Source organism: Centroberyx gerrardi, chromosome 18 (assembly GCF_048128805.1).
Source record: "Centroberyx gerrardi isolate f3 chromosome 18, fCenGer3.hap1.cur.20231027, whole genome shotgun sequence".
NCBI lineage: Eukaryota > Metazoa > Chordata > Actinopteri > Beryciformes > Berycidae > Centroberyx > Centroberyx gerrardi.
In genome coordinates, this window is record NC_136014.1 from 26820996 (window position 1) to 26841763 (window position 20768).

A 20768-nucleotide genomic window follows, 5' to 3' on the forward strand; every position below is an offset into this window, starting at 1 on the left:
AAGCGTATTCCCTCTGCCTATAGGAGGTTTTGTTTTCACCCCTGTTAGTCTGACTGTCAGCAGGATTTCTCAAAAGTCTCTGAACGGATTTCCATTACGTTTAGTGGACAGATCAGCCTTGGTCAGATTTTGGTGGTGATCCGGATCTGGGATTTCTGCCATAAGACAATTATCATTATTAGCCATGAAATGAACAGAGATAAAGACTTTATTTCAATTCCTAAGGGTAGGTTTGCAGGGTGAAGAAATCAGTTTACCCTTCAAATTTAAACTGAAATTTAAATGTAACTGATAGGAGTGATGTGTTTGGGTGTAACAGGAAGTTGGAGGATTGTTCAGCGTTGGTGGATTGGCCTTCTGGTTCTACTGTTGCACTCACTGTAAGTTGCTCTAAATTAGAGAGTCAGCTAAATGACTAAAATACAAATTGTAGTCAACAACCCAATCCAGCCCTTTTTTCTGCATTATGTTTTGTAGTTTGTGTCTTCGGGTAAATGTGTTTAGGGGTAAACAAAGAAGAAATGTTAATGTAAGCACCTAATTCCTAAAATGCCTAATATGTAAATGATACCAAACACGTCAGACACTAACATTCCCGTCTCTGGCCGGCGGCGGCGCTGTGGCTGACTCGGCTGTCCGGATTTACAGGAAGTGGACGGCGTGACCCGGAAGGACTCGTTAGCCATGGCGAACAGCATGTAGCCAAACTGCTAGATCCATCCTCAACTCTCGTGTTTTAATCAAGCCATTTTAAACGTTTCGTACGCATTTGCATTTTTTATATAAGCTGAGCGTTACGTGATACTTTACCGGAGATGGGAGTCCCCGCATTTTTCCGTTGGCTCAGTCGAAAATATGCGTCTATTATTGTGCATTGCGTTGAGGAGCGGGTGAGTAACTAGCCTGCTAGCTAGCCTAGCAACAAAGATAGCTAACGACGTACCTCGCTGACGTTGGTTCTGATAGCCTGCTAACGCTAGCTAACGTTAGATACTCTGTTTTTATTTCATGTAAATAAGTAATAAAAAATACTACATCGTTGTTAACGCCACGTCGTCGTTCGTTAGTTTGTTCGTTTTCAAGGTTTTGTTAGAAATTAGTGACGACGCTTCATGTGGCACGGCGTAACCGCGGGAGGTGGAGTTCAAGTTTAGATTGTAAACAAATCGGCATGGATGCAGGTTGGACATTGAAATATCTACAACAACATGGTGATTTTCTGTTTTATCTTCCCAGTCCAAGGAATGCAATGGAGTCCGTATTCCCGTCGACACCAGCAAGCCAAACCCCAACGAGGTGGAGTTCGACAACTTGTACTTGGACATGAACGGGATCATTCACCCGTGTACTCATCCTGAAGACAAGTAAGGGAAACCCTTGTGTCTTTTTATTTTTAATATGTGTAAGATTTAACTTATGCTTTCTGTGTCAAAATTTTATTTTAAGGTTGGGCATAAGTGTTAAGTTGCTGGTGAAGCTAGCGTTAGGCTGTCCCCGTGCTGTTCTTAATCTTGTATGGAGAGAAGGACGTTAATAATATGTTTCGCGACTGTTTGTCTTCTTGCTTATCGGCAAACCTTTATAACTCATAAAACATGACAATTTCGGAATCGTTAGGGTCTTCTGACAAATTCGGCGTATGTATAATCCTACAATCAGCTCATATTTCAATAAAATTTAATCTTTTAGGATTAGTTCCCATTGCTTGCTACTGCCCATCAGAGAGTATTTCTATGCTAGAAGATTGCAGGAATAACAGCCAAACCAGTTCTAAAATTTTAAATTTAATGTTAATAAGTGCTACTTCGTGGACTGGATGTATGCCAAACTGAAGAGTGATCTAAAGGTTTGTAAAATGTCTTAAGCCATGTTCTACAACTAAAGTGGGTTTGCTGATAAAACAAGGAAACATTAAACGGACAGATTTTTAAAAGGAGTTTGGCGATACTTTCTCACCATACAAGATAACAGCACATATTGGAAATAGGGTTAGGCTTACAATCCAAGTTGTAGGTGACAATTGTGATAAGTTTCTGGCTTCGCACTTTGAACAAGATAAGAATCCACATTTGAACACACGTTATGAAACGCTTACTAAGCACACACACCTTCTGCACCCCCCCTCACTCTACCTTGTGTCCTCAGACCTGCACCCAAAAATGAAGATGAGATGATGGTTGCCATTTTCGAGTACATCGATCGTCTGTTCAATATCGTGCGTCCCAGGAGAGTCCTCTACATGGCCATCGATGGAGTGGTAAGTAACAAATCTACTTTCAGTAAAAGAAAAGTGCAGCTCCAACAAAGACTGGGTGTGTTTCCACAGCTTCAGTTTTTCTGGATGATGGCTCACATCCATGATAAGAAACTAACCTTTTCATCCGCTGGCCACACCGTCTGATGTATACCAAATTATACCAGTTACATCCACTATTTTACCAGCCAAATCTGTTTTTTAAAACGGGCGGAAAAAAACTTGATCCAAAGAACAGAAGTCAGTGTGGCCACAGCGTTTTGCTGGTGTTAATTTCCCTCCCTGCTCATATTCTGGACACCTAAATATTTAGGAGAATCTGTTTATATGCAACTTGGGCCCGTTCACTAGTATCCTTGTACAAGCGTATAGAGACTGAAATAGCCTACAGTGAAACTGATATGAGACTGGAAAGAGATAGTAGCTCTTTGGAAAAACGTGTCTTCTAGTCAAGAAAAAAACGGATTCAAGGCACTCCAAAGTAGGTTAGAAAGCCTTTATTTTAGTTCAGTTATTTCATATTTTCAAAGGCTTTTTAATCTACTTTGGATTGCCTTGGATCTCCTTTTCCTCAGTGCCTACAGTAAATGGGATAAGATGTTTACGTGGCTCAGTATCCCGGCTGATCTCGGCGTATCCAAGCTGTCATATTCTGGTGATTGGGAATCGCCTGCCATGGGGAGGAAATAACACACTGTTTAACTCTCACCAGGCTCCTCGCGCCAAAATGAACCAGCAGCGCTCCAGGCGGTTTCGCGCCTCCAAAGAAGGAGTAGAGTTGGCCGAGGAGAAACACCGGATGAGGGAGGAGGTCATCCAGAGAGGTGCGTGTTGTTTTAAATCAGTACAGTGCTTCATTGGCGTATATTAACCTAGACAGACCATTTAAACCCAAACCAAAGCGTTATAGGTGGATGTATGCATATCCTCCAAGATGTCAGATTTACAGATGAAGTAGCATCGTTTTCTCGTTCTGTTTGTTGGTTCACTTTGCTTTCTATGTGGATGGTGCTGTTCCTTTTTGTTTCTCCAAAGCTTGTGCTCAGTATAACCTAATGCTTTCCCTCTCAATCTTTTGTAGGAGGCTATCTTCCACCTGAGGAGATTAAGGAGAGGTTTGACAGCAACTGTATCACTCCAGTAAGTAGGACACACTTAGATAAACCGAGCTACTGTACAAGTACCGTATTCAGATGCTGCCATGAGTGTTTTTTGCAAGTGAAATCAAAGTTTATGAGGGGAAATTTTTATTTTGGTGCTTTGTGGTAAAGTTTTCCTCATGTTTGTGAGAAAATTGAAGAAAAACGGGATTCATCTTTGACTGTATGGGTAAATGTCGCAACAAGATTTCTTGGTGAAGTGTCTTTGTTGTGACTTCTGTAGGGAACAGAGTTTATGGACAACCTCGCTCACTGTCTCCGATACTACGTCGCCGACAGACTCAGCAACGATCCAGGGTGGCGCAACGTCACAGTAAGTGTAACTCTGCTCCTCGGGCTCCTGGTGAACCTCCTAAAATAACATGTGCAGAACAGGCATGAATGTGATCAGCAGTTGGCACTCATGTCTGTCTGCTATAAATAAGTAGCCACTGCCTACTGTATGTCAGCACTGACATGGAAGTTAAGGGAACATTGGTGTGTGAAACTTAGAACGTTAAGTGCTTAGACGGTGACAACAACGAGACAATGTAAAATAACTGATAAAATAAAATAAAAATCAATAAAATAGTGTCTTATTACCTTTTATGTTGGCAACACAGTAGCGTTTACTTTGCTCCAGAGTCTAGAACCAAGCGCCAAATGTTGGTAAAATTTGTCGACATTATTCCCATGTGGCGACTCGCTTCATGATGAATTACAAACTTGCTTGATTGTATAAGCGAGTGAGCAAGTTTTAAATGAAAACTCTAAATTTGGCCATGTCTAGGGCTGCAACTAACGATTATTTTCATTGTCGATTAATCTGTTGATTATTTTCTCGATTAATCGATTAGTTGTTTGGTCTATAAAATGTAGAAAAAGGTGAAAAATGTCGATCAGTGTTTCCCAAAGCCCAAGATGACGTCCTCAAATGTCTTGTTTTGTCCACAACTCAAAGATATTCAGTTTACTGTCATAGAGGAGTAAAGAAACCAGAAAATATTCACACTTAAGAAGCTGGAATCAGAGAATTTTGACTTATTTTTCTTAAAAAATTACTCAAACCAATCAATCGATCATCAAAATAGTTGGCGATTAATTTAATAGTTGACAACTAATCGATTAATCGTTTCAGCTCTAGCCATGTCTCTTTATTGAATGCTTCACATAGTACCTGATTCTATTTAAAAATTAGCATTGAAAACAGTTAGGGTGACACATTTTGATGAAAAATGTATATTATTTCTGCCAATAAAAATGATTCTTGTTTTAGTTTAGTTCATTCCGGACACCGGTTGTGTGTTTCTGTGGAAAGCGATCAGAGTCATTGATGATCTGTGTTCTTGATCCAGGTCCTCTTGTCCGATGCCAGTGTTCCCGGAGAGGGCGAACACAAGATCATGGACTTCATCAGGAGACAGAGAGGTAAGACTTCCTCACACCACCGTCACATGTAACTGTGATCAGTGCTGAAACGATTAGTCGATCGACGGAATCATTATAGTCATTTATCAAGTAAAAACAACAAACATTTCCTGGTTGCAGCTTCACAAACACTAAGATTTGCTGTTTTTTTCTGTTTCATCTCATTATAAAATTAATACTTTGGGTTTTTTGGCTGCTGGTCAGACTGAGGAAGAAAGTGTAAGAATTGCTTTGGGCTCTGGGAACTTGTGACATTTTATAGACCAAATGATTCATCGACTAATTGAAAAAAATAAGTGATAGATTGATCAACAATGAATATAATCGTTAGTTGCAGCATTAGACCCTGCTTTCATGTGACAATATTATGTTTTATCATTAATATTTGACTGATTTCAATCGATTCATAATCAAGTTTAATTTTAGGGGTAATTTACAGCCCTAGACCAGACTTTGTACACACGTCCTGTCAGATGTTTTGTTGACTCTCCTGTGTTTTACTGTTTTTTTTTTGTTTTTGTTTTTTAGCTCAGCCCAACCACGATCCCAACACACACCACTGCCTGTGTGGAGCTGATGGTAAGCCTTTCACCACAGGACAAGATGCACAATAAACTTATCGCTGCTTCAATTCCACATTTTGTTGAGTTTGTTTATTATTCTGTGAAAAAGTGAGATTATTTTTTAGATTTTTTTTTCCTCCATCATCCACACCAAACTCTCGCCTCTCGAGCCAGAAGAGACTCCGTTTTGTTGTTTGATGACTTTGTAATATTCCAACATCTGTATCTGTTCTTTCTGATCGGATAATTGATTAGCTGACCTGATCATGCTGGGCCTGGCCACCCACGAACCAAACTTCACCATCATCAGAGAGGAGTTTAAACCCAACAAGCCCCGCCCCTGCGCGCTCTGCGGCCAGATCGGACACGAGATCAAAGACTGCCAGGGAACCGCCAGGGAGAAACAGGGAGAGGTGAGGTTTACGTTTCTAAAGTTTAGTTTTTAACGTGTATGTGTGTGTTGTACTGTTGTATCCCATCACTTGCTTTACCTGTTGTTCAGTTGTGTGCTGAGGCTTTAAAGTGGATTACATGGCTGCTGAAGTTTGGGATCCACTTGCCACAGTGGCAGGTAGTGTCATGATACCAGAATTTCGACTTTAATACTAAGTTTAAGGTCTAAAAACTCTCAATTACACTTGAGACATATTTGGCTCCTGGCACCAGTTTGTCAACCAGTTTAGATCAACTGGGATCCAGTGAAAGACCTGGTGGGCTGTTTTCTGACTGCTGCAGTCTGCTGTGTAGAGCCACACTGAGGCTCCTCCTCCTCCTTCTTCTTCTTCTTCTTCTTCTTCTTCACTCCATGTAGAGGTGACACTGAAATTGAATTTCAGCGTGCAGATCACATTTGGTGGAAGTAATTGAACGCTTATAAAATTCGGTATTGAAGTCAGTCTTTTGTAACGGTACTGAAGCAGTATCAAAACATTGGTTATTGTGGCAGCACTAGTGGCAAATGGGCAGAAAAATTAATTTCCTGTCCCCTCATGGTACAGTTATTACTTCAAACCATTGAAATCGTGCCTTCAGTTTTTGCATTCTGGAACAGAGCAAACATTAGACTGGCCAACCCAGTCTATGGTTTTAAGAAACTACTTAAGCCCACCTCGTCTGTCAGGCCTTGTTATAATGTATTTTGTGTTCTTTGTATTGTGTCTGTTTTCTGTTTGTTTTAAAATGTGAAGCACTTTGTGACTGTAAGTCAAGAAAAGTGTCATACAAATAAAATCTACCACTGACTTTCTCATTGTTTTGTAACTGGCCTCCATCATTCCAGGTTTAACCCTTGATCGTTTGCTTTTTCCCTCTCAGCATGATCAGTTTGCAGACACGATGCCGGTCTCCGAGCAAGAATTCATATTCATTCGGCTCTGCGTTCTGCGGGAGGTTTGTGATTCATCTACACTTGACTTTAAATACACATAACCTGTTATTTGGTGGCATTTTACAGATGCACTATTTGCCATACTGGTGTTTAGTTGATGTTTTTACAGCAGTATGTCTCGTTGTTCATTGTTTTCTAAGTTTCTGTCACCAAAACTGAACTACATTGTGGTTTCTTTCAAATGATCAGCGCTCCTGTTGAGATGATCTAAATATGATTTGTAAGAGTAAAGTGCTTTACATGCAATACAACACAAAGAGACAGTGATGTAAAACTACCACAGTCAAATAAAAATAAAGTTGAATAAAAAGATATAAGAATAAACAAAAACTAGAAATAAAAGGTAATACAATAGAGACGGATACAGCTAATAAACAAACGGATACAACTAAAAACAGATAGTATTTGACATAATACAGAAAATAAGGTAAAGGAAACTGGTGTCCCTCTTGTCTCAGTACCTGGAGAGAGAGCTGACCATGGCCAGCCTGCCCTTCCCCTTCGACTTCGAGCGGAGCGTCGACGACTGGGTCTTCATGTGCTTCTTCGTGGGAAACGACTTCCTGCCGCACCTACCGTCCCTAGAGATCAGGTGAGCTTGACTTCATCCTCAAAGTATCATACGTGCTGTAATCATTTTGTCTTTAATCATCAGGGAGAGGATTTATCGGCCCACCGGATCGGATGAAACGATCCCTTCTGCTGTTTAGACCGAACGCTTATGGAGAAACCTGGGTTGACGGGAACGAGCGGGGGGGTTAAATAGCCTGGAAATGTCTTAAATTATGTAAATTTAAGGTCTTTAAAGTGTTAAAATGTAATAAATACAATTATTAGAGGTGTAACTTTTTTCATAATGCAGTGACGGGTTTCTTTGTGCTGCTTGTCCGCTCTTAGATGAATCCTGAAGCGGGTTAGTAGATCAATCTGCATCCTGTTTGCTTTACTAAACACAGATGGACTTCAAGTCTTTTAACAATTCATTTCCTGCTTTTTTTTTTGATGCTGCCTGTTCATTCCTGAAGTTTCTTTAGCAATATTCAATCAGAAATACTTTAAATTGCTCTCAACTTCAATTCCAGGTAGCATTAAATAGGTTTTTAATATCCAGGGGGTGGAATTCATTGGGTTAATTAAGTTAAATTAATGCGGTAATGATATATATTGATGCTAAAATGCCACACTTAGCACCTTTTTTAATAATAAAATAATATTGTTGTATTGTCAATATTGAGGAATTTACTTTCATTTGTAATTGCCCCTGTAGTTGAAAACAGTCAAGATGTTGATAGAAGCAAAAGTACAATAAAATACAGCAATTCTGTCACAGAAATCTCTACTAATCTGTACAAACAGTTGGCATCATCACTCACTTTAGCCATAATCGTGCACCGGCTCTCACACTTTTGGCTGGTGGAGAAGCTTAGACGTCTAATTTTACTACGCTTTTCTATGTTTGTTTTTTATTTATTTATTTTTTAGAATAAAACAGGGCTCCAAATGATGTTTGGTTACCTGCCAGAGCGGCTGGCAGGGCGGCCAAATTTCCCAGCCAAAGATAAAGCAGCGTTTGGCTGGTGGTTGGTGTCAATTTTCCACCCCGATTATCATTTAAATTTCCGCTGAATGAGTCTTTAATTATTCAATTCTCTTGTTTCTGTGTTTTTCTGCTTCTTTCAGAGAGGGTGCGATAGATCGACTGGTCGGCATCTACAAAGACGTCGTGCACAAAACTGGAGTAAGTATCATCGCCCAACCCGCAGTATATATACAGTATGTAGTCCTGTGTCTGTATGTACAGTGCACTCTGTAAGTATTTGGACAGTAATACATTTTTTGTTGTTTTGGCTCTGTACTCCAGCACATTGGATCTGAAATGAAACAATGGCTATGAGGTTAAAGTCCAGACTGTCAGCTTTAATTTGAGGGAATTTACATCTGTATCGGGTGAACTGTGTAGGAATTAAAGCCCTGCACTGTAGTCTGATATGTACAGTCTGTTCCTGTATCATGTATGTCAGTATGCATTATGAAACTCTGTAATTTATCTATATTTCTCAAGACAAATTCCTGTACATCTGTTGAACTTGATATTTAAAGGAAAAATCCCCCATAAAACACTTAAACACTGTTAAAAATCAGCTGTTGGTGATGTGCTTTGCATCTCTGGCTCCATTCAGTAGTTTGTTGTGTTTTTCTTCTTGGTGGATAACCGGCCAATCGTAGACGAGGTGACATCACCTCCAGATGTTTCCAGCAGCTACAGTGGAGTTTGATATGAGAAAATGTTTCAGGATGTAAAACCTCAGCGGTAAACGTCAGGTTTTGGTGTCAGTCCCTCAGAATCAAAGAGCGAGGGCTTCTTTCTAGAGCCGCCATTTTGCACCAAGAGACGTTCAACAATCATACAGGGAGAAATCCATCGTAGAAGAGGAGAGAGACCAGTTTCTCCACCCGCAGGAGCAGGAGAGAGACCAGAATGCACTGCAGCTACAAGGCGGGCTGGGGTTTGAGTAAGGGGGCGTGACCAATATCATAGACACGCCCCCAATGTTCATTAACTAGATGGGTAGCTATATTTCTATGCCCACAAACCCACGTTTGATTGAAAGCAACAAGTTCACACCCCTTCTCTGGGGTTTGTTGAAAGGCATTCTGGGAAATGTAGGAAATCACTAACTGCAGTAGAAGTAGACGAGGCAGGTTGAGGGAAAGAAGCTTCACCAAAAAAGTAAATTCCAACACTTCATCACTAAATCAGAGGGATTTTTCCTTTTTAAATCGGTTCTGTCTGACAGATCTGACCTGGCCTGTGTTTCTCCACAGGGTTATCTGACAGAGAATGGCTTTGTCAACCTGGAGCGAGTTGAGCTGATCATGCAGGCGGTCGGCGTGGCGGAGGACAACATCTTCAAAAAACGCAAAGATGACGACGTAAGATTTCCCAATTTCCCCCGAGGATCACTAAAGTTTTGACTTATAAACACACGAACTCCTGTCTAACCTCACACACAGTTAGCTGTAGGCCGGTTTTTTGCCCCGGATAATTTAAAACAGTTTATGTGACCTTGGTTCTTTGTTCTTCTTTTAACAATTTTAGCATTTTCAATGGTCAGTAAGTCTTTATTTTCACGTTTCTTAAACTCCTTGTCATGTTTTCGTTTTTTCTTTTAGGAAAACTTCAAGAGACGAAATAAGGAGAAAAAGAAGAGAATGAAAGTGAGTACAGCAGATGGGTGGATATTGATGAGATTGGTTTACTGGCTGTTATTTTACTTACAGCGATAATTTCAGCTTGTCAAACAGTAAATATGTATCTGTATCTATGTGTATATACAGTATATCTGCCTCACTCAGTTGCTTCTTAATCAGGTGATTTTAACCCAAACTTTCTCATACCAAACGTTTTTTTTCCGCAATGCTTGAACTTTGAAGAAAATCCTCTTCCTGAATTGAGTGGGGACTGAACCCGGCTGTGATATAAACTTATTTAAAACAGTGTATCATGCACAGGAACACTGGTGGCCACAGTTCTGTTCTTAACCCAAATTACTCAAATAACCTGGATATACACAACCAATCAAAAGTCTGGACCCACCTGATTGAATGTTCTATTTTTTTCATTCTCTTAAAGCCATTTTGATCTAAAGGCTTCTGCTTAAATGCGTGAAATGCGTTTCGTAGGCATCAACTTCACTATTTATATATGTCTGTGTATGAATTTCTCTCCAAAGCCTTTTCCTTTCCATCAAGGCAAAGGGCGGCTACTTTAAAGAATCTAAAATACAAGATAGTTTTGATTTGTTTAACACTTTTTTTGGTCACTGCATAATTCCATTTGTGTTATTTCATAGTTTTGAGGTCTTTACTATTATTCTAAAATGTGGAAAATAGTAAAAATTAAGAAAAATGTGGTGTGTCCAAACTTTTGACTGGTAGTGTATATAAACATCATAACCTGGTGAGTTCAGACTCAGATTATAATAAACCTTGCTCTCATATTAAACAAGTTACTAAAATCTTCCTGCTTTCACTTTCGGTTTTCACCGTCCAACTCAGACTCGCACAGCATTATGGGTACATTTTGAGGAAAGTGCAGTTGCCTGCAACATCAGGTTATTTGTCACCGGCGACATTGCACTGATTACTGTTGGGATCATCATGTTTCCTCTGTATTAGCAGTAAGCCACTACCGGTCAAAGAGGGAGGGGGAATATTCTGTTTAAATGGTTTATTCATGACATGAGACTCAATCACTGGGTATCAAAGGTTCATGTAAACAGATTAAAGCTACAACATGCAGCTTTTTCCTTCAGACAGGAAGTGTATTGTTAGTTTGCACAATTATGGCTAAACAATGATCCCAATTTTAAATGTTGCAATGACAATTATATGTCTCAGTTTGAGGAAACCTTTTTTTAATTGTGGTGTAGATTTTCCTATCCAATGTTGGGTCGATCTGTTGTTTTACACTTTTTCTCAAGGTTTCTCTGCCTGCTTCTCCATCTGAACTTTTGTTTTGGTCACATGGTGCACATTGCTCCTTCAGAGGTTTTGATTGGTCACACGTAATGGATGGGTGCGCTTGATATACCACACTGGGCCTATTATTTTTATCATTAATCGTGGGAACATAAAATCGCGATATACGATTGTCTATGATTAGTTGTGCAGTCCTAAGTCCCGCCCACTTTGTCATGTAAATGTTGTCACTGAAGCAAAGACATATTGACAACTTAGATTCAGAGTACAGTATTGTGCAAAAGTCTTACGCACATGTAAAACAAATCCGTAAAGTGAAGATGCTTTCAAAAATAATGAAATGAAAAGTTTCTAAATATCAAAAAATGTACCATAAAGAGCAGTCTACTGACACACTAATGAGAAGACAAATAAATAAACATCTAAGACAAAATTTATATAGGGTGCCTAAGACTTTTGCACAGTACTGTACACACTGATTCACATTATTCAGCGACGTCGGGCCTTCACATACAGTGCAGAGGGACTATACGGATCAGTCTGCATCCATACATTCGACATTCAGTAGTTTTAAGAGTTTGTTTTTCTCTTCTGTCCCCAGGCGGAGCAGCAGGGCCCGGCCTACCTGACCACGGGTCAGTTCGCCCCCCAGGCTCTGGGCGGCAGAGGCCGGCCTCAGCCCGTCCACAACGCTCGCCATCAGGCCTACGACATGAGGATGCAGGCCAGAGAGCAGCACAACAAGGTACGACGGGCTGCTCATGTGGGACGAGTCTGGACAATGAATCTGATAAGTGGTCTTGAAAAATCTTGGGAGTTGCACAAAAAGTCTGAAAAAGTGTGGGAAATGTTGTTGTTGAGCTCCAATAGTTCCTACACAAATATGGGAAGTCTGGAAATCTGTGGAAGAAGAAATTGGTCATTTCCAGGTCTTCAAAAGTTTTGAAATTACAAAAAAAAAGTTTGTGAAACCATGGAAAAATGCTGTTTTGCTGTTGTGATATACATAAGACTACATGTTTTCTGTGATTTTAGACCCCTGTCATCTCACACATTCTGATATTTGTCACTGTGAAGAATAATCATCTATGGAGTGAAATGTTGAGTTATTCGGAGCAAGATGACTATCTGCACAAATCACACTGAACACCAAAATCTTCAGATAAAACAAAGGAAATATGATCTGGAAAAAGTAGGGAATTTTGAAACTGTATAAGAACTCTGGTAATATACAGATGAAATAACTACACAGGTAATATAACCCTGGTAATATGACACATGTAGTTGTGAGGCTGCTGTCGATTCGCATGTTATATAATGTAATATTTGAAAAAGATGAAATTTTGAAATGTAAAATTGCGATGAATTTTTGCTGCAGGAGCTCAGTCTTGATGAAGTGTCTCTCTCTCTGTCCCTCTTTTATTCTCTCTCTCTCTCTCTGTCCCTCTTTTATTCTCTCTCTGTCTCTCTCTCTTTCTCTCTGTCCCTCTTTTATTCTCTCTCTCTCTCTCTCTCTGTCCCTCTTTTATTCTCTCTCTGTCTCTCTCTTTCTCTCTGTCCCTCTTTTATTCTCTCTCTGTCTCTCTCTCTGTCCCTCTTTTATTCTCTCTCTGTCTCTCTCTCTTTCTCTCTGTCCCTCTTTTATTCTCTCTCTCTCTCTCTGTCCCTCTTTTATTCTCTCTCTGTCTCTCTCTCTCTGTCCCTCTTTTATTCTCTCTCTGTCTCTCTCTTTCTCTCTGTCCCTCTTTTATTCTCTCTCTGTCTCTCTCTCTCTGTCCCTCTTTTATTCTCTCTCTGTCTCTCTCTTTCTCTCTGTCCCTCTTTTATTCTCTCTCTCTCTCTCTGTCCCTCTTTTATTCTCTCTCTGTCTCTCTCTCTCTCTGTCCCTCTTTTATTCTCTCTCTCTCTCTCTGTCCCTCTTTTATTCTCTCTCTGTCTCTCTCTCTCTCTGTCCCTCTTTTATTCTCTCTGTCTCTTTCTCTCTGTCCCTCTTTTATTCTCTCTGTCTCTCTCTTTCTCTCTGTCCCTCTTTTATTCTCTCTCTCGCTCTCTCTGTCCCTCTTTTATTCTCTCTCTCTCTCTCCCTCCCCCTCCCTCCCTCCCTCCAGGATGCTGCTCAGTCCCTGAAGGCCATGATGAGGAACGGTGGGAATGTAAGTTGGAAGATGGGTAACAACAGTTGTTTTCTTTCAACAAGTAACAACTGTTGCCGTAAACATGCACACAATGTCTTTTGAAGATACAGAAGATAAATAGCGATGGTAGCTGGACTTTATTCCCATTTATTTGAAGAAAGTCTTTATCTGAAATCCATTGTTCAGTTTGTCCAAAATCTGTTGCATTCAGTCTGTAAAAGTTGTCTTTTCTTCAGTCAAGGACGGGGAGTTTGACTATCCAGGGCTGTACGTTAACTTTTTTTACACATAGCACCGGTGCTACAGAGGTTGATAGTTTTGTAGCACAGGCCACAAAATTGTAGCACGCATGTAAAACGTCTGTTACCATCTCTAAAAACGACCACAAGTAGTGCAGTTAATCATTTAAACAGGTATGTGACTGGCAAAGGACATTGTGGGAATCGGTGTTGGATGTATGGACTCTACGCAGCCGGGGACATGATTTTTAATCGCACGATAGACTACAACTACCAAGTAGAATAGCGATGAGAGAGCCATCGATTCACCTCACACACAAACCCTCACTTCACACAAACAAGCGGCTCCACACACACACACACACGCAAAAATGTATCGCACGGGTGCTGCTGCGGTAAATTCATTCATCGCACAGACCGATTTTTTCGTAGCACTGTACAGCCCTGCTATCCTAAAATTAAAACTTCTAAACTAAAATTCATGCGTTCAGCCATTTTGCACAAGTGTCACATGTTTGCGGGTCTCATCTTGGAGTGAAACTGTTCTGACTGAACGGTCCGGTTGTGCGTTGTCTCGTGAACGCGCGCTCTGACTCTTCTTACGGTTCATGGCCGGTTTTCCTTTTAACGTCTTTGCAGCTGATAAATTTCCTGTCCGTGTACAGCTTTAAATTTATCAATCAACAATGGCCAACCATACATTAGCACATGAATGAGAGCGGCACAAATGCTGCATAAAGAAGGGAAGGTCTTCTTTGCATACAGTAGCTGAGGTGGTGATTTTTCCTAACAATCAGCTTCATTCAGACATGGAAAACACACACACACACACCTTCATTTGTACTTGACAGTGATAGAAATATTGTCATATATTGTCCTTCACATGACTCACAACCAGCAAAATAAAAATACAGATTAATAATTGTTTTGTGATTCAGGAACAAATACCTATCATGTCAAACTAGTGAGATTTTTATTTTTTTCTCATATTTTGACTTTCCAGGTTTTTCCAAAGCTGCAATTTTAGAGCCATATTCTCCTCGAAATTATTTTTAATTAACAATATATAGCAAATACAACACAATTATCCTTAATTATTTTACCAACATACCAAAAAAGGAGCACATGTACAGCTTGAGATTCAATAAGGATTTAATAAGGAGGCGTTTTCAGTTATTTTCACAGATCATGCGCCAATTCCTGCGCTGCTGAGATTTTAGGCCTGAACTGTCCTGCCTGAGTTTATCAAAATATATCAAGAAATCCTTACTAGTATGTTTTTAATGGACTCAGAAACTGGACTCTTGTCATGCACATTCAACTTTGACCAATCTGTATTTTCGTCATCGTCCTCTTCTATCTATAATTCACCCAGCAATCAAACTCCTTTATTTTCTCCCTTTTAAAAGAATCTGTAGTTCTGTGAAGTTAACTTGAATTCATTTGCAGAGTGATAAAACAGAGAAGCGAAATAATACAATAAGCGATTAAAAAAAACAATGCTAAAAATGGAAAGAGCGGATGCCAATTAGTAATTTGTGCAGGTGAGATGAAAACAAAGTGCCTGCAACAACATTTCACCTCAAAACGAACAAAAGAGAGAAAAAAGACACAACAGAAGAAAAAAAAATGCGGATGACTACTTAAGGCAACAGGATCAGATAACAAAATCTAAATGACAATACGACACAGAAGTACAGCAATATGACCCATGAAATGACACGGGAAATTAAACTAAACTAAAACGGCCCTAATTTAGGAAACAAAATCAATGAAGGATGCTGGGATAGCGGAAACACTGCGTCTTACCCTCTTAACAAAGTATAGCTTAATCTTACCTTTTGTTCAGTTTACCGCTCTGTTTCCAGGACTTCTCTAAACTGCGAGGCTGTGACAGATTTCCCCTCCTGCTTCCCCTGGGGTTTATATGGTGGATGACTTTCAGGGGAAGCAGTAAATCCACTTAAATCTACTTAAATCTGCAGGTTGCAATGTTGTCGCTGTTTCTTGCAGACCCCAAGGAAGTTTAAAGGTCCCTTAATGTTTTTGTTTTCAAATCTACTGTGACTCAGGTTAAGAAAAATGTTCACAATGATTTGGAAGTAATTGTAGTTAAGTTAAAGGAGTATTTATTGAATGAATTTGACTAAGGTTTTCCAGGGTTTTGTCAGTGCAAATGCTGCAAATTTGCCTGATTGGAAGGATTTTAGCCATTTTTTTTTTGTGAAGGGAAGTCTGGTTGTGATGTGGTGTTTTTCGAAAATGCAGTAATTTTGAATTTTACCTCTCGAAAAAACAAGATGAAATGTTAACAGCGTCTACATTAAGTCATCCTTGATCTTAACATGTTTTATGCTAGAAGAAAAATTTCAATTCCTACACTAGGGCCTCTTTTATATGGAAGAACAGCTGTTATCCTGATAATAATTAATCGGGATCCCAGTAAACAAACAACCAGGAGTTTTAATACTGCTTTGGGTTTTTTCATTCCCCCCCCCCCCCCCCCCCCCCCCCCCCCCACCCAGTCCTCTGCAGGGCCGAGCGACAGCACAGACGGCCGGGGGGTGAAGAGGAAAGCCGAGGACAGCGACAGCGAGCCTGAGCCTGAAGACAACGTCAGGTAAACAACCGACTTCACGTCATGTCGGATTTACCGTAAATACGAGCCGCCGACTGGGGAAAAAAACGTTCCCCTCAGCCTCCTAGTGGTGATTACAAGTAGGACATGGGAAGTTTTTGTAGCTCTGATTTCTCCCACTTCACTAATTGTGTGTTGAGGCTGACCACTGTACACCCTGTCTCATCGTGAGCCAATCAAATCAAGGCAAAGCAGTGGCTCTGTATCAAACAGGCTCCTGATTGGCTGCCTGTTGCGCTTCTCTACACAAAAGTGGAAGCGTCTAAACTTCCTGGACGGTTTATTAGCCCAACGTTAGTCGAAACTTATATTTCCAATATGGCGACACATAGCAGCTGTGAGGCCGCTAAAGAGAAAATTAAGTTGAGGCAAAAAAAAATCCATTCTGTAAGTGAGTGAGCAAGTTTTAAATTAAAATTCAAAATCTGCTCTTGTCTGTTGATTCAATGTTTCACTCAGACCTGATTCTACACAAGAAATAGCGTTAGGGTGATATATTTGTAAGAGATTTGAGATTTCTGAAAATTTTATATTAATTTTGGCCGATACAAATTATTCTTGGCAGGTATTTTTAAAATTTTTTTTTTAAGTTTACCAACTCAATATTTACCAGCAATAAAGGACTTGAATTGAATATGAGCGCCTTGGCCGAGAAGTAAATTTCGGACACTGCCGCCAGAATTAGGGGTTCAATTCCCCCTGGGGCGTCCCATGGTAAAAATGCAGGCATTCAGGTCTTGTACTTTAGATAAACACGTCCACCAAACGGCAGTTAATAAAATCAAAACACCTTTATATAAAAAAAAGCCTTGCAGAAGATCAGGTAAGCTGCCGTTAACCAACAGAACCAGAGAGATGCTCCCATTAATGCCACTGTACCACAACACAGGCTGTTTAACTCTCCGCTGCCCCCCCCTCTGCTCAGCAGCTCCCACCACCCTCTGCAAGTGATTAATATGGAAAGGAGGAATATTCTTGCAAATTCCTCTGTGACGCACTTGCCAAAGCTGTTAAATCCATCGGGCTAAATTGGTATTCATGGAGGCTTTCCTCTTACAAGTCGGCGCTCCCCGCGGGCCGCTCCGAGGATTGACTAGACAGATGCTGGACGGCCTTGATTATGTGTGCAGAATGGCATCGCCGTCGCAAATCTACCAATAAGTCAAAGCCATTAAACTATTCCCGCAGCAGTGGGGAAGTTTCTCCGGTTTTCAGCCTATAGATGAATGCAATGGCGTCTTGAGAAGCAGCGGTTTAAAAATGAGCCAACGTATCATTTAGACACATTTACATTTACATTATAGGCATTTAGCCGACTCTCCCATCCATGGTAACTTGCAGTGAGGGCAGCAGTAGAATTGGCTTTAATTCCAAGATCACCAAGAGTTAGGTCTGGGCGATATTGACAAAAATACAATATCACAACATTTTTGACCCAGTACCTCGATATCGATGATGTGACGATTATTGGTGCAGAAGACATTTACACATCAGAACATTTTTGAGAAACAATCACTAGTAGGCTGATGTGGATATGATGGAGAAGCGGGTAGAGGCAATCAGTGTTCATTTCACTCTCGAACGCTAGAACAGTCAAATAAGTCCCGAAAACGGTATAACTGTAAAAGAAAAGACAACGTTTAAGCTATATCATGATATGATAATCAAAATCCCAGAGGATCTGTAGTCTGATATCATGATATCGATATTACATCGATATATCGCCCAGCTCTAGCATAAGTATCCAATAACAAAGAGCACACGCGTCAAAGCATTTTTGTGTCGTTAGAGAGTTTATGTGTAATCCAGTGCTTGGTAAAGAACTTGAGCCGTGGAGAATTATTAAACACTTAAAGGCTTAAACAATAAACCAGACTAAAGTATAGACAGCACATACCTCAACTGAATTAAACAGTAATATTAGGTATATTCATTCCTTTTATTTGACAGCACTTTGTATCTTGGTGGGGAAAAAAAAGTCCTGTACAAGAATAGTTTCTTGCTTTTTATTTTTATTAGTAAAGTAATAATACATCTGCTGCTGTGACTCCTCCAGGTTATGGGAGGAGGGATGGAAGCAGAGATACTACAAGACGAAGTTCGACGTGGACGTGACGGACGACGACTTCAGGCGTAAGGTGGTGAAGTCGTATGTGGAGGGTCTCTGCTGGGTGCTGCGCTACTACTACCAGGTAAGACTGGACTCTCATGCAACACCGAGGGTTCACTGACACGCACATTAATGACCCCATCTTAACCCGGTTTAGGGAAAACTCCCGACTTAATTGTCATGTTAACACCTTATGCCAGGATCACACTATTACCTCCTTATCATACTTTATTACCTTTGTTACCTAGTTGGACGGGGTTTTTGTTTTCGCCCCGATCCGTCTGTTAGTTTGTTTGTTAGCAAGATTTCTCAAAGTTATCAGTGAATTTGCACAAAACGTTGTGGAAAGATTGTTCATGGGACAAGGAAGAACTGATTAACCTGTCAGGTGTGGCAGTGGGCGTGGCCTCTCATGAAAAGGCATATAACGTACGAACGGATTCATATAACACCATCAAACTTTGTGGCCAATCAGCAAACAGAAGAACTTTGGAGTCTAAAACTAGGCTACGTGAAATGTGTCTTTATTTTCTTGGGCTTGACCATTTTCATCCACCGGATGTCAGTTATAGATGGGTTTATAAGATAGTTATGTAGAGCTGCAACGATTAATCGATTAGTTGTCAACTATTAAATTAATCGCCAACTATTTTGATAATCGATTAATCGGTTTGAGTAATTTTTTAAGAAAAATAAGTCAAAATTCTCTGATTCCAGCTTCTTAAATGTGAATATTTTCTGGTTTCTTTACTCCTCTATGACAGTAAACTGAATATCTTTGGGTTGTGGACAAAACAAGACATTTGAGGACGTCATCTTGGGCTTTGGGAAACACATTTTTCACAATTTTCTGACATTTTCTAGACCAAACAACTAATCGATTAATCGAGAAAATAATCGACAGATTAATCGACAATGAAAATAATCGTTAGTTGCAGCCCTATAGTTATGGTAGGTGTTGAAGCTTATTCTACTGTTGCACTCATTGTAACTAAGTCACAAACAGTACAAGCAACCAATAATAAGGAGTGCAAGACTTCAAACCTCGGCGCACAGACAGTAGATGTGATAAGTATTCCTCTATCCCAATTAACAGTTTCATTATTTGTTGCTGCTCCAAAAGTTCCTGCAGTGTGGCTGTCCTTAACAAGTCTCCCTTTGGAGTCTCCAAATCTGCCTAAACATTACCCTAGAAACTGCCAAATACTCATTTTTGTTGTTTTGTCATCTACTTTGAACCTGAATTCGGTCGGGCCTGGAGCTGTGGCCACAGGCAGGATGTTTTTTCTTTTAGGCAAGAAAAAAATAGCAATTTCCACTGTGTTCGAGCTTGTGTTACTCTGTGTCAGAAATACTTGGAGTAATTCTGACTCTTGGAGAAGAAACTCCCAAGGCTTACCTCTCAGGAAAGACCAAGTTTATGCCTTTAGTCACAGGGGTTCAAGTACAGTAACCATTTTATTTTGGGTATGTAATTTTCGGTCTTGTCTTCAGAAAAAGGAGGTGCTTTCCCAGGGGTTAAAAACGGTTTAAAATTTCATCCTAACAGTGGATGGCTATTCAGATGTTTTGATTAGGCATGCCATCACTGTGGAAAAGAAACACATCCGAAACCCTTCTAGGTTTGTCAGAAAGGTTTCAGTGTGGTTTGGACTTCCCTAAGTACCTCAGACCGTTCCCAATCAGTCCCGACAAAGAACAGACCTGGACACAGTAAACACTTAAGTGGTGATCGGTGTTTTTATCTGAGAAACGGCAAAAAGATTTTTATTTATCCTGAATGTCAAGGACTCCTCACTGCTGAGCATCTCACCAAAGAATCTCCGGCTCTGTCCGGCGGTCCCTCCGTATCTCCAGCTATTGTTTGCAGTGTGATTATATACTAAATCATTTTATTGTTGTAAAATATTGATCTTTATCTTGAAATGAAATAATTAGCTGCGGGCCCTCTCCAGAAGAGCCTCGGCGTATCAGGCGTGAGCCGGGGGGATTTGTCCGAGGTAATTGTGCGCTCTGTGTATGCGGGGCTCTGTGTTGACACCACATGCTCGGCAATCGAAAGCCCGTCTCAGGGGGGCGTTCTGGATGAATTCATTAGCGGGCCCTCGGCGGACGGGGACGTGTCTGGTCTTTACTGCCACACATTCACGGTTCTGCCGCCGAACAGAGTTATGATCACGCACACCTCAACCAAATGCTCGGGGAAAGGAGAGCTGGTTTGCCCAAAGCCCAAAACACAAAAGGCGAGATTCACACTTTGTCCTGTATCTCAGTTGTTGAGATCCGTTGTTTCTTTGTCATGGAATCCAGGTGAAAGCGTTGGGTTTTCAAGTAATACCTGAATTTTTTCTACCTTTTTTTTTAGTTCATGCACCTTGGTTGTAACTCAAGGT

The 20768-nt window shown here is 40.4% G+C and overlaps 1 protein-coding gene across 1 annotated transcript in view; it reads left to right on the forward strand.

Annotated features, from left to right (window-relative positions):
- Window positions 1-690: 690 nt before the first annotated feature.
- Window positions 691-20768, forward strand: part of xrn2 (5'-3' exoribonuclease 2) — a 43032-nt gene continuing 22954 nt past the window's right edge. Inside the window, exons 1-18 of the mRNA XM_071898567.2 lie at window positions 691-890; window positions 1237-1364; window positions 2146-2257; window positions 2967-3078; window positions 3336-3394; window positions 3638-3727; window positions 4749-4821; window positions 5350-5400; window positions 5640-5797; window positions 6699-6773; window positions 7230-7363; window positions 8452-8509; window positions 9598-9705; window positions 9946-9990; window positions 11855-11998; window positions 13362-13406; window positions 16153-16247; window positions 18322-18457. Of these exons, the coding sequence (XP_071754668.2) occupies window positions 816-890; window positions 1237-1364; window positions 2146-2257; window positions 2967-3078; window positions 3336-3394; window positions 3638-3727; window positions 4749-4821; window positions 5350-5400; window positions 5640-5797; window positions 6699-6773; window positions 7230-7363; window positions 8452-8509; window positions 9598-9705; window positions 9946-9990; window positions 11855-11998; window positions 13362-13406; window positions 16153-16247; window positions 18322-18457 (1698 nt within the window). The 5' untranslated portion in view covers window positions 691-815. The remainder of the gene's footprint in view (window positions 891-1236; window positions 1365-2145; window positions 2258-2966; window positions 3079-3335; window positions 3395-3637; window positions 3728-4748; window positions 4822-5349; window positions 5401-5639; window positions 5798-6698; window positions 6774-7229; window positions 7364-8451; window positions 8510-9597; window positions 9706-9945; window positions 9991-11854; window positions 11999-13361; window positions 13407-16152; window positions 16248-18321; window positions 18458-20768) is intronic.